Here is a 12858-nt window from a genome sequence, read left to right as displayed (position 1 = left end):
ACAATTAGTATCATAAATTGAACATCAATATTGATTGCTGTGCACTGTTCATATTCAGACACATCTCTATTTATAATAGTGACATTTTAAGACAGATGGGTCGTCATACAGAACTTTATAGTATTGTTTTGTTTTGTGATATTTCCTTGACACTAAGGCCTTGGTTATTAACATATTTTAAAAATATATCAGAAATCACGGTTCTACACAAAGCCTGTTTTTAAATGAAAAGTGCATTGTTTACTAATAGGAGGGTTGGAAGGCATACATTTCAGTATGTGTGTATTCTTGGGTTTTTTTTATTAAGCATATTAACAAAAATAACATTGATGCCAAGTTTCATGCCTTTTTACCGAGATATCTTGTCGTATGCTATCAGCATGGAAACACGAAAAGTTGGGGAATGACGCGGAAAACTGCCATGGAATATAAGTATCTTAATTTGACGTCTAAAACATTCCCTTTCCATGAGATAAGCAGATTTGTTATTAACACCAATGAAACATTATACATGGGATGTTTCTATTAATACCTATCGATATGTCGCCTTGCTAAATATCTTCTATTCGACCTGCTAACCATCGTCTCTTCGCCGCGGTAAGACATTAATATCGTCATGTCGACCCGTTATTTATCCTCTTTTCGCCTATTTTCGAGTTTTATTAGTTCCAAGTGCAATACAGCACATATGTACATACGCATAATTAATATTCAGAGTTAATATGCAATTAACAAGACAGTGGGTGACAATTCCACTACAGTACCTATTTTATGAATACATATGACTCCATTAGTGTCGGAAAACTTAATGCAAATATGAAACTCGACATTATAACAATCAAAATATACTTCGTGACGTTTCTGTATACGTCTTGAAGTTCTGGCACACTTATAATTGAGACATAACAGAAACTAAAACAAACCAAATTACAAAAGGATACCATCAAAGTACTTTGGTAACAAACCACGAATAACGAAATATATATGAAAAAAACACTAGACCTTGAATAAAATATAACTGGAAAGTATAGATGTCCTATCAGAAATCTACATAGTCGACTAAGCATTAGGTTCTTTTGTTAATTTTTCATATACAAGGTATGAGTGATAGGATATCACAGGTGACCTCCGTATTAATGACGTCATAAAAGACGTCATTTTACTACGACGTCATTGTTTTAGGTGTAGTTCACGTTTGAAGACAGACTGTCATAAACATACATGATCAAAGCAGACGGTCGAAGGCAAATCACGATGACATCGCCAGAAAGAGCTTTGATAGATAATGTCCATGGAGATCAAGAACAGCTTAATGAAAACTTGATATCCAAAAAAGATTCAAGATATAGTTGGTTTGTGTGCGCTTGCGGATTTGTTATGCAGGTTTTTATTCTGGGAGTCCATCATGCATTCGGAGTATTCTTTGTTGAGTTTATAAAAGAATTCAAGGTTTCAAAATCTCAAGCAGGTGAGTAGTGTTAAAAATCAATAGTTTCAATTAGATGTACTATCGGGCTTCGAGATTCGGAATTAACTCTAACTGAAAACAATTGCTCGAATAAATGTGGATGATTATTCTGCGTTTCTCTGGGTCTAACAAGACCATTAACTAGAGAAACATGTTGTACTTTTCGGCTTTATACACATTTTCTTCCATTCGCATGATCAATTTAGTGATATAAGGCCTTAGATGTGTATAGTTGTGACAAATGCAAGTCAGTTTTTGGTAGATCACTGTCAGTACCTTGTCAGCGGACCGAAGTACTCTCCCATTTCCCACCCTTCCGTCGTTGTACTCTAAAAATTTCACATCTAGCCAGATTTGACATCAGTGCACTTGAATATTGGTAAAAGCACTTTTTTACACACTTTGTACCATGGCTGTTCTCTCAACAGCAATTCTATTTCAACTTTTCCCAACGTCAAAAGTGTCTGTAGTAAGTATTTTTCGCAAGATGCTGTGGGGTTTATATACAGAATACATGGTCAGTGTCTTAAAATATAAGCTATATTTTTCGGAGGTGAAGAAAGACAAGTTCAGATTATCATAACTTCATCAATTTGTTGTTCAATCTTTGTTTCCCTATAATTATAAACAACTTCCAATTCCTGTGGCTGAATTATGCCGGATAATAAAATAATTGCTCCGCGTGGAAATGGTTTCAAATTTCAACGGATTTAACAGCAATTTCATCAATTTTCGTAAACAAAGTTGTTTGTTATAACAAACAAAATTGAAAACCAAAACAGTTATTTGTATAATTCAATGAAATATTTTAGTGAATCGGAAAGTAATTCTGTCAGCGTAATGCACTTGCTTAAATACAACTGCCCCGTGTCTTAAAATATAAGCAAGGGTGACGATAGATAAAATAGTTGAGTAAAATTAAACAGCCAGTTCCATAAAACAGGGCAAATAGAGGGACCGAGTTTCATGTTTGTATGGGTATGTTGGTATGTAATCAGTCTGCTGAAAGGTACTAGCAGACCATTTCGTTCTCATTTGTTCTTGACCTTCGTTATTGGTAAGTTGGTGATTAAAATGATTTGATGATTTTCATGCAACATCCGTGATGTAAGGAATATACAGATATAATTAACACAACAAATAGCAATTTAAAGGTGAGCGTATCGTATATCTTATTGATGGCAGACTTAGGGTAGGGGTTATGTTGTCGTGTGTTATTGATGACAGACTTAGGGTAGGGGTTATGTTGTCGTGTGTTATTGATGACAGACTTAGGATAGGGTTATGTTGTCGTGTGTTATTGATGACAGACTTAGGGTAGGGGTTATGTTGTCGTGTGTTATTGATGACAGACTTAGGATAGGGTTATGTTGTCGTGTGTTATTGATGACAGACTTAGGGTAGGGGTTATGTTGTCGTGTGTTATTGATGACAGACTTAGGATAGGGTTATGTTGTCGTGTGTTATTGATGATAGACTTAAGTAAGGGGTTATGTTGTCGTGTGTTATTGATGACAGACTTAGGGTTGGGGTTATATTGTCGTGTGTTATTGATGACAGACTTAGGGTTGGGGTTATATTGTCGTGTGTTATTGATGACAGACTTAGGATAGGGGTTATGTTGTCGTGTGTTATTGATGACAGACTTAGGATAGGGTTATGTTGTCGTGTGTTATTGATGACGGACTTAGGGTTGGGGTTACGTTGTCGTGTGTTATTGATGATAGACTTAAGTAAGGGGTTATGTTGTCGTGTGTTATTGATGACAGACTTAGGGTAGGGGTTATGTTGTCGTGTGTTATTGATGACAGACTTAGGGTAGGGGTTATGTTGTCGTGTGTTATTGATGACAGACTTAGGGTAGGGGTTATGTTGTCGTGTGTTATTGATGACAGACTTAGGATAGGGGTTATGTTGTCGTGTGTTATTGATGACAGACTTAGGGTAGGGGTTATGTTGTCGTGTGTTATTGATGACAGACTTAGGGTAGTTATGTTGTTTGATGACAGACTTAGGATAGGGTTATGTTGTCGTGTTTTATTGATGATAGACTTAAGTTAGGGGTTATGTTGTCGTGTGTTATTGATGACAGACTTAGGGTTGGGGTTATATTGTCGTGTGTTATTTGTCGTGTGTTATTGATGACAGACTTAGGATAGGGGTTATGTTGTCGTGTGTTATTGATGACAGACTTAGGATAGGGTTATGTTGTCGTGTGTTATTGATGACGGACTTAGGGTAGGGGTTACGTTGTCGTGTGTTATTGATGACAGACTTAGGGTTGGGGTTATATTGTCGTGTGTTATTGATGACAGACTTAGGATAGGGGTTATGTTGTCGTGTGTTATTGATGACAGACTTAGGGTTAGGGGTTATGTTGTCGTGTGTTGTTATTGATGATAGACTTAGTAAGGGGTTATGTTGTCTGTGTTATTGATGACAGACTAGGGGTTATGTTGTGTTATTGATGACGTGTGTTGTGTTATTGATGATAGACTTAAGTAAGGGGTTATGTTGTCGTGTGGTATTGATGACAGACTTAGGGTAGGGGTTATGTTGTCGTGTGTTATTGATGACAGACTTAGGGTAGGGGTTATGTTGTCGTGTGTTATTGATGACAGACTTAGGATAGGGGTTATGTTGTCGTGTGTTATTGATGACAGACTTAGGATAGGGTTATGTTGTCGTGTGTTATTGATGACAGACTTAGGATAGGGGTTATGTTGTCGTGTGTTATTGATGACAGACTTAGGGTTGGGGATATGTTGTCGTGTGTTATTAATGACAGACTTAGGGTTGGGGATATGTTGTCGTGTGTTATTAATGACAGACTTAGGGCAGGGGTTATGTTGTCGTGTATTATTGATGACAGACTTAGGGTTGGGGATATGTTGTCTTGTGGTATTGATGACAGACTTAGGGTAGGGGTTGTTGCGTGTATGCTATTGATATCCAGGAGAAGATCTTTGGCTCGTTTTCTCGCCTTTTTGGTCTTTTTGATAAAGACATTTGGTTAACTAAACCAATCATCACTTTGATTTTGAGAGAAAGGTGTTATGAACCACCGTAGTTCGAGCATGACGGTGTCGTTAGTAGGCCTGTATTGTAGATGAATTCCGGCGATTAATGTTTGACGTGAAATAACATGGATCTACCAAGTGAAACCCGCAATACAAATCCGAAGCGCAGACAAACCAATGTGTTATTGCTGAACAAGTCTGCTGGGTAAATTTGCTCTCGCTGCACTCCTGATCATTGCGACGCTCGAAGTTTACCAGCATTATTTTTTGTGTAAAGTCTGTTATACGAACCCCAACATCATCGAGCGGTTCATCGCACGGGAGTGTAGCGAGGGCAAAGTTGGGGTCTTCGTAGCTCAGTACTTACACAAACATCAAATCAATTTGCATTCTTACTGCTAGGTCTTTCTCCGGTTCAGGTAGATTCAGTGTCATTAGGTGATGTTACCATGGCTTTACTATACATACTTAATGTGCTTGGTTACAGCCTGGGTTGGCTCCGTTGCTTATGGTCTGTCCATGACCTTCGGACCAGTGGTTGGAATCCTGTTAAAGAGATGGGGCAACAGGAAAGTTATGATGACGGGTGCCTTCATATGTGCAATTTCTATATTTGCATCGTCCTTTGTTGTTCGTTTGTCACAGCTTTTTGGTACATTCTCGCTGATGTACGGAATCGGCACTTGCATGTGTACTCAGCCTACTATGACAATTGGCCCTACGTACTTTGACAGACACCTGTCTGTAGCGATTGGTCTCATGACTGCTGGTAGTAGTGTGGGCACTTTGGTGATGGCACCACTGTCCCAGTGCCTTATAGATAATATTGGATGGAGGAACACTTTCCGCGTTTTCACGGGAACGTGTCTCTGTTGTGCTTTATGTGGAGCCTTTATTCTACCTCTCGATGGAATCGACAAAAGACCAGCCATGACCTCAGAGAGCGTGGACATCTCGACATTCCGGCGTGTGCTGAGGGAGCTAAGACTATGGAAAAACAGGGTGTTTATTGTGTGGACGCTGTCAATAACATCGGTCATGTTTGGTTTCTACATTCCGTACGTACATCTGGTAAGTATACTACACGACAAACATATACATTATCGTCATTTTAAATATCAGATATCAAATCACCAATGTTCTACATTGTGAACGTCTGCATTATCGGTGAAGTAAAACACATGCTCTTTTTCAAATGTAGTCTTATTCCAATTCAAAATGCACGTACAAGATCTAACCATTCACATGTAACACATCATATGAATACTCAACCGCTTGTAAGTCTAGGCGTTGTTAATGCTGTTCTCCGTAGAATTTATATTGTCATTCAGACCCGGACAGTGCTACATTTCAATGAATTGTTCTGTTCTTACACCCCTGTCATGATGACCTTTTCTGACGTCGGGAAAGAACATTGAAAAGACCTAAAACATTCGAAAATATAAAATGGTGACTCCAGGTTCAAACAAATGACAAAGAAAATACAGACACGCCAACTTAATCGTAATTCAAACTAAAGCTTCGACGAAACTAGGGTAAAACAATGAACAACAGATAGATGCGAAGGACTACCCCTGAAAAATACATGGAGAATAGCAGGTGTTCCGAAAGGACAAGAATCAGTTGCTCGATCGGTGACACCCGCCATGTAAATATTGATAAATTAAAAGGCAGGCGATGCAGCATTACTAAATCATAACAATATTAACAACAACGAAACCACTAGGATACTGTAACGTCACGTTCCAAAGGGGAATGAAATATTTCCCATTGAAATCATTGTGATGACCCTGAAACGTCCCAACTAGGTTTCAAGAAATATATGACAGAGAGCGCTTTCTGCAGTGATGTTCTGCAGTGTCACTAGTGATGTCCTGCAGTGTCACTAGTGATGTCCTGCAGTGTCACTAGTGATGTCCTGCAGTGTCACTAGTGATGTACTAGTGACGTCCTGCAGTGTCACTAGTGATGTCCTGCAGTGTCACTAGTGATGTCCTGCAGTGTCACTAGTGATGTCCTGCAGTGTCACTAGTGATGTCCTGCAGTGTCACTAGTGATGTCCTGCAGTGTCACTAGTGATGTCCTGCAGTGTCACTAGTGATGTCCTGCAGTGTCACTAGTGATGTTCTGCAGTGTCACTAGTGATGTCCTGCAGTGTCACTAGTGATGTTCTGCAGTGTCACTAGTGATGTCCTGCAGTGTCACTAGTGATGTTCTGCAGTGTCACTAGTGATGAAACGACTCAATTTGTTTCCATTTCATGTTTGATTTAGACCCGTATATCATAGATCTCATGGAATGGAAATTCATGCCAGGTCCTTGTAATCTCATCTCTTCCTTTTACTAGATCTAGATCCATATATCAATGGGTGTTTATGACAGGTATCGTACGCTGAAGATATTGGCATCTCCCCAGATCAAGGTTCCATCTTCGTCATGTTACTGGGCGCATCCACTGCCATAGGGAGAATCAGTTTCGGAAAGATTGTGCAGCTTGGCTTCCTTAACCGGATTCACATGCATCAGATATCCATGGTGATCACTGGCACAGGAGTGATGCTCCTTCCGATGATCAAAACATTTTCAGGAATAGTAGCATATGTTATTGTCGTCGGTCTAGTGGATGGATGTTACGTTGTGCTGCTTCCGGTTCTCACAACTTCGTTGATGGGACCAGAAAACACTGTTCTTGCCTGGTGTTTCCTCGTCGGGACAAGTTCCATCACTTTTACCCTCGGACCACCAATAGCAGGTACGTTAACACCTTCATACTCGCGGTTCAGTTTTCCCCAATCTGACTCGCCAGCCACTAGGTGGTAGGTATAATTCCCCAGTCTGACTCTCCAGCCAGTAGGTGGTAGGTATAACTCCCCAGTCTGAGTCTCCAGCCACTAGGTGGTAGGTATAACTCCCCAGTCTGAGTCTCCAGCCACTAGGTGGTAGGTATAACTCCCCAGTCTGAGTCTCCAGCCACTAGGTGGTAGGTATAACTCCCCAGTCTGAGTCTCCAGCCACTAGGTGGTAGGTATAACTCCCCAGTCTGACTCTCCAGCCACTAGGTGGTAGGTATAACTCCCCAGTCTGACTTTCCAGTCACTAGGCGGTAGGTATAATTCCCAATTCTGATTCTCGAACAACTAGGTGGTAGGTATAATATTTGTAACGTGCACCCTTATGGTAGCGTGCGTGAACGCCGGGCTCTCAATTTATACGGAGCTACCTGCTCCAGAGGCGATCGGGATACCTCGGCTACCTGGCCGAACAGTTGAACAAAATAACACAAACAATATATCAATATACACTACAATAGGATGGACAGTACCCCTGTCCTCCCTACACCGTCGCCTGGACGTAGATCACACCACAAGGCTACAACACACAACAACACTCAACAGCCTGCCAGCACCACGACACTGTCACTACTACAAGCACGTTGCCGAGCTGACCACCGTACAGCTCCGACGTTGCCTGCTAGTGTCCTGCTGTTACAAATTACTAAGGGAAGGTGTCAGTTTTTGGTATCAGCAGCCAGGCGTACCAGAGCAGCCTTTGCAGGCGACTCCTTATCCAGGAGCTTCTGGCGTACCTGACTCGTCAACTTGCTGGCACCAATCACACGTACACTGTTACCCGAGTAGCCTTATTCAGGCAACCCCTTATGCAGGAGCTTCTGATAACAGTATGCAGCCAACGCTTACTTTATCGTTTACGCTGTACACTCTGTGTGTCTTCAGAACTTCCAGCCCACAGTAATGGTTTCAATTAGCCTTTACATAAAATTTGGTGTAACATTCTGGGTGTCATTATTTTTCAGATTAACAAAGCACCAAAAACTATCTCATAACCCAAAATACGTAAGACGTATTTATTTATTTATTCACTTATAAAGTATGATTACATATATAGAAAACACCAGTTTTCTTTACAAATCAGTCAATCATTGTTAATTACATTAATTAGGTATATTACATGAAGGGAGATAACTCAAACTGAATAAAATCATCACATATTCTCCTTAGAACGATTCCTCGACCGTCACGGTGGTATGTTTATAACCCCCCCAACCCCCCTCCCCTTCTCTCTCGGACCACTGATGGTAATACATAGATCCTCTATCCCACTCTCCGACCGTCAGTGGTATGTATACTTCCTAATTGGTACTCTCCTCTCGTGAGAGGTAGGAATAAAATACATAGTCTTAACCCTTGGACCGCAAAGAAAATCACTTTCCTTATTTTTCAATGTTTGGTTTTCGTACAGGGGCTTTATATGACCTACTTGGATCATATGATGTTGCGTTCCATTGTGCTGGAATCCCTGTAATAGGTGGCGCTGTGATATTGTTTTTCATCCCGTGGGCCCAGCGTACTAACACGGTTTACGAGATTCCATCTTATCACATCAATGAATGTGCCGTCAACGAATACGACTTCACGGATGACCTGCTGTATGGGCCACGTGATACCATACCAATACCATCGTCAAGTACACTCAACTCCGAGTCGGTGGCGGGGGAGCAAAGTGGCGCCCTTCACATGTTAACCCCAACACGAGGTATCAGGACAAGTATGCGCAGTAGGGCCAAGTCGTACAGGGACCAAAGCACAGCTACTTCCCCTGGATCAACCAGCCTCATTCCTATGGACGTGCAGAACGCGCTAGAACAGCTAGACAAAACGAGACAGATGCTTGAACAAATGCTTAGCAGGGACCGCGAGGACAGGAGCAAGCGTTCTGTTAGCGAGCTAATCCAGGTAAAAGGCGTAATGAAATACTTCGGATTTACCTATTTCGGACAAGTTACCAAGTAACTTTCTGATGGGAAATATCAATACATGAGTAAGTTTGAACCTCTTTTCGTGACAAACAAACAAATAGATATCTAGCTTAACGAATTGTTTTACATATCCCCAATAGGCTGAGATATCGAAATCTCTGTGTATCAGTCTGTAGCAAAAATCACCTCGACACGTCGACGAAAGATGGTTTAGATTTACACCCAAATGTTTTAAGATAAGATGGCTGTTACGAAAGTTAATAGGTAAAATGTGGATCTCTTTACACGTATAAAACACGTGCAAAAGGTATATAGAAAACATATGCTCGTTAGCACGCTTCTCTTAAATTTCATAATTCTAAAATTTGACTGCTAATCACATTTCGATGGTTACCGATCATGATCAGAGATACCGAGGTTATGTCACGGACCTAGAAATATCTGTAACTATATACTTAACCCCTTTGGATAATTGGTGCAGTATTTCATTAAGAGACCCCGTACTTTTATTTACAAAGATAGCAACATAGAGCTCTTCATTGCATGAAGTATCAATACAGTCAAATCCTAAAGGTTTCCACTTGTTTATAGTAAAGATCTAATACTTTTTAGATTGATTAAGTGCTGCCTGTAGTGTTTGAAACTGTCTCCTTCCACTATCTGACTTTTGTTGTAGACTCAAACTCGACGGGAGCATACACCATCTAACGCCGTGAGTATCATGTCTGTGCCGGTGGGATTGCACATGTCTTGCTGCAGGTGTAGACAGGAGCAACACGGTGAAGAGCCCCTCGGTGAGTTTGGTAGGGATTGTCGTGACTTGCTGTCCCCTACCTCCACGACTCAGCTGTCGATGGGTTCATCCTTCCAGTCCCGGAATCTTTCCGACTACCAGGTGAACACAGATGTTGCAGGTGCAACTGCTGGGTACCATACCACCGGTTGCTTGTCCCCAGAAAGGAAGGCGCATCTTCTGTGTCCTGGTCGCTTGGCATGTCCCATACAACATGGTCACTGTACACACGAGCGGCAACCAACTCACACAGATATCGCAGACAAATGCGAAGGAGAAGAATTCGACAGGGCTGTACGCAGTCAGGTGGAGAACCTGCGGGGAACTTTGTTGAGTCCATCTAGAAATCCCTTATTTGGGGACAGCAAGGAGGACCTGCGCAGGGAATCGGCAAGTGATTTTCAGCTAATCGATCAGAGCGATCTTGAGTCCGCAACAATGCCAGTCATCACGCAAGACACGACTTCTCACAAAAGGGAGAGTATCCATAGACTTTGTTCGCCAAAGCTTGAGGTGATCGAAGAGGTTCCTGTGAACCCAACTCACGCAGACAACGCATTAGCAAACACTGAACCTTCTTCTGAGGCTGTAGAAACCTGGCTTAGGAACTCGCCTAACTGCACCCAGATATCGATCCCTATAGACAGTGAAGACTGTCTGTCGGGTAACGAAAGCTCTCCAAATACAGAAGTCACAGCACCTGATACGGCGTCTAACAGGTCAAGTCCTGGCGGCGAAATCGACGTGTTCACACACCTGTTTGATGACAACGTCGACGAAGACGACAACGACAGTAACAAATAAGAGCCATCAGTAACTGCTCACGTGAAATCTAGGTAAACCCAGAAATGGGAGTATCGAGAGCTGAATAATGTTCTGCCAAACTAATTCAGCGGTGTGACGTCATAATCGGGATGTGTAAAGACTTGTCGTTAAGAGACACTTCAGTATGATCCGATAGCACATGGGTTACCCTCTAAATCGGTCTAGAAATCACAACAAGGCATGAGACCCCTCGTTAGAATTTCCGTAGCACGATTCGTTTGTGAATTAGGTCAGGTGGCGTTTGATCTTCCGATGCTGGCTGGACCAGTCTGGATTGTTATCTATTTGGTTCATACTGACATAGCTTGTCACCACTTACAAAAGTTGAATCGGTCAGTTTGCCCAGGGAAATAAACATTAAGATGTTGAAAACGTACATTCAACTGTTCTCACTACGATGACGAAACAGATGCTGGTTTGTGATACGATATTATCGTATATTGTGTGTTACAGGTCTACAAACGCCTTGTGTAACTGGACATAATACTGATAACACAGTGCTAACTAACAAGGTTGGAACAGTCAATATCAAGGATGTTGTCCAAACAGTCTTAAATAATAGATCAGGTATTGATTCATGTAAAACGGTCTACAATGATTCATCACATCCGGTACTGATTCGTGTAAAAACAGTCTACAGTAATTCATCACATCCGGTACTGATTCATGTAAAACTGTCTACAATGATTCATCACATCCGGTAATGATTCATGTACAAACGGTTTACAATGATTCATCACATCCGGTACTGATTAGTGTACAAACGGTCTACAATGATTCATCACATCCGGTACTGATTCATGTAAAACGGTCTACAATGATTCATCACATCCGGTACTGATTCATGTAAAACTGTCTACAATGATTCATCACATCGGGTATTGATTCATATAAAACTGTCTACAATGATTCATCACATCCGGTACTGATTCGTGTACAAACGATCTACAATGATTCATCTCATCCGGTACTGATTCGTGTACAGGCGATCTACAATGATTCGTCACATCCGGTACTGAGTCGTGTACAAACGGTCTACAATGATTCGTCACATCCGGTACTGATTCGTGTACAAACAATCTACAATGGTTCGTCACGTCCGGTACTGATTCGTGTACAAACGGTCTACAATAATTCATCACATCCGGTACTGATTAGTGTACAAGCGGTCTACAATGATTCATCACATCCGGTACTGATTCGTGTACAAACGGTCTACAATGATTCATCACATCCGGTACTGATTAGTGTACAAACGGTCTACAATGATTCATCTCATCCGGTACTGATTTATGTAAAACGGTCTACAATGATTCATCACATCCGGTACTGATTCATGTACAAACGGTCTACAATGATTCGTCACATCCGGTACTGAGTCGTGTACAAACGATCTACAATGGTTCGTCACATCCGGTACTGATTCGTGTACAAACGGTCTACAATAATTCACCACATCCGGTACTGATTCGTGTACAAGCGGTCTACAATGATTCGTCACATCCGGTACTGATTCGTGTACAAGCAGTCTACGATGATTCGTCACATCCGGTACTGATTCATGTACAAACGGTCCACAATGATTCATCTCATCCGGTACTGATTCGTGTAAAACTGTCTACAATGATTCATCACATCCGGTACTGATTCGTGTACAAACGGTCTACAATGATTCATCACATCCGGTGGTTATTTTTAGTACAAACGGTCTACAATAATTCATCACATCCGGTGCTGAGAGTGAAAGTGAGATATGTGAATGTTATGAATAAAAAACAACTGAACAATTTTGTATGACTTCATTTCATTTCATGTCGTTTTGAAGTAGCGATTATTTCAGATTGACGTCGAACGATCGACACTCGTCTATTTATTTCGAGCAATTTAAATATGAAGTTGTGAAGCTGTTTGAAGTGAGGTGCTTTCTGTTAACAGTAAATGTACCAGCATTTTCTTTTACTACTGTCTGTATTAC

General features: G+C 41.2%; 1 protein-coding gene across 1 annotated transcript; it reads left to right on the top strand.

The window, feature by feature from the left end:
* The first annotated feature begins 1254 nt into the window (after positions 1-1254).
* LOC132559068 (monocarboxylate transporter 3-like) lies at positions 1255-10862 on the top strand. The gene is made up of 5 exons (XM_060223676.1): positions 1255-1468; positions 4976-5559; positions 6871-7240; positions 8749-9242; positions 9942-10862. Exons 1-5 carry the CDS (start codon positions 1255-1257, stop codon positions 10860-10862), a joined length of 2583 nt encoding a protein of 860 aa, XP_060079659.1.
* Positions 10863-12858: the final 1996 nt, after the last annotated feature.

This window comes from Ylistrum balloti, unplaced genomic scaffold (assembly GCF_031769215.1).
Source record: "Ylistrum balloti isolate Yb309-2 unplaced genomic scaffold, AGI_CSIRO_Ybal_v1 Utg370852, whole genome shotgun sequence".
Classification (NCBI taxonomy): domain Eukaryota; kingdom Metazoa; phylum Mollusca; class Bivalvia; order Pectinida; family Pectinidae; genus Ylistrum; species Ylistrum balloti.
The sequence above is the reverse complement of the archived record's forward strand: the minus strand, read 5'-3'. Positions and strand labels throughout refer to the sequence as shown.

Bases quoted from the DNA above. Each gene is read 5' to 3' on its own strand.
- LOC132559068 (XM_060223676.1), top strand. From the start codon at position 1,255: ATGACATCGCCAGAAAGAGCTTTGATAGATAATGTCCATGGAGATCAA. The intron at 1,469-4,975 runs GTGAGTAGTGTT...GCTTGGTTACAG, and splicing joins GGTTTCAAAATCTCAAGCAG to CCTGGGTTGGCTCCGTTGCT. The intron at 9,243-9,941 runs GTAAAAGGCGTA...CTTTTGTTGTAG, and splicing joins CTGTTAGCGAGCTAATCCAG to ACTCAAACTCGACGGGAGCA.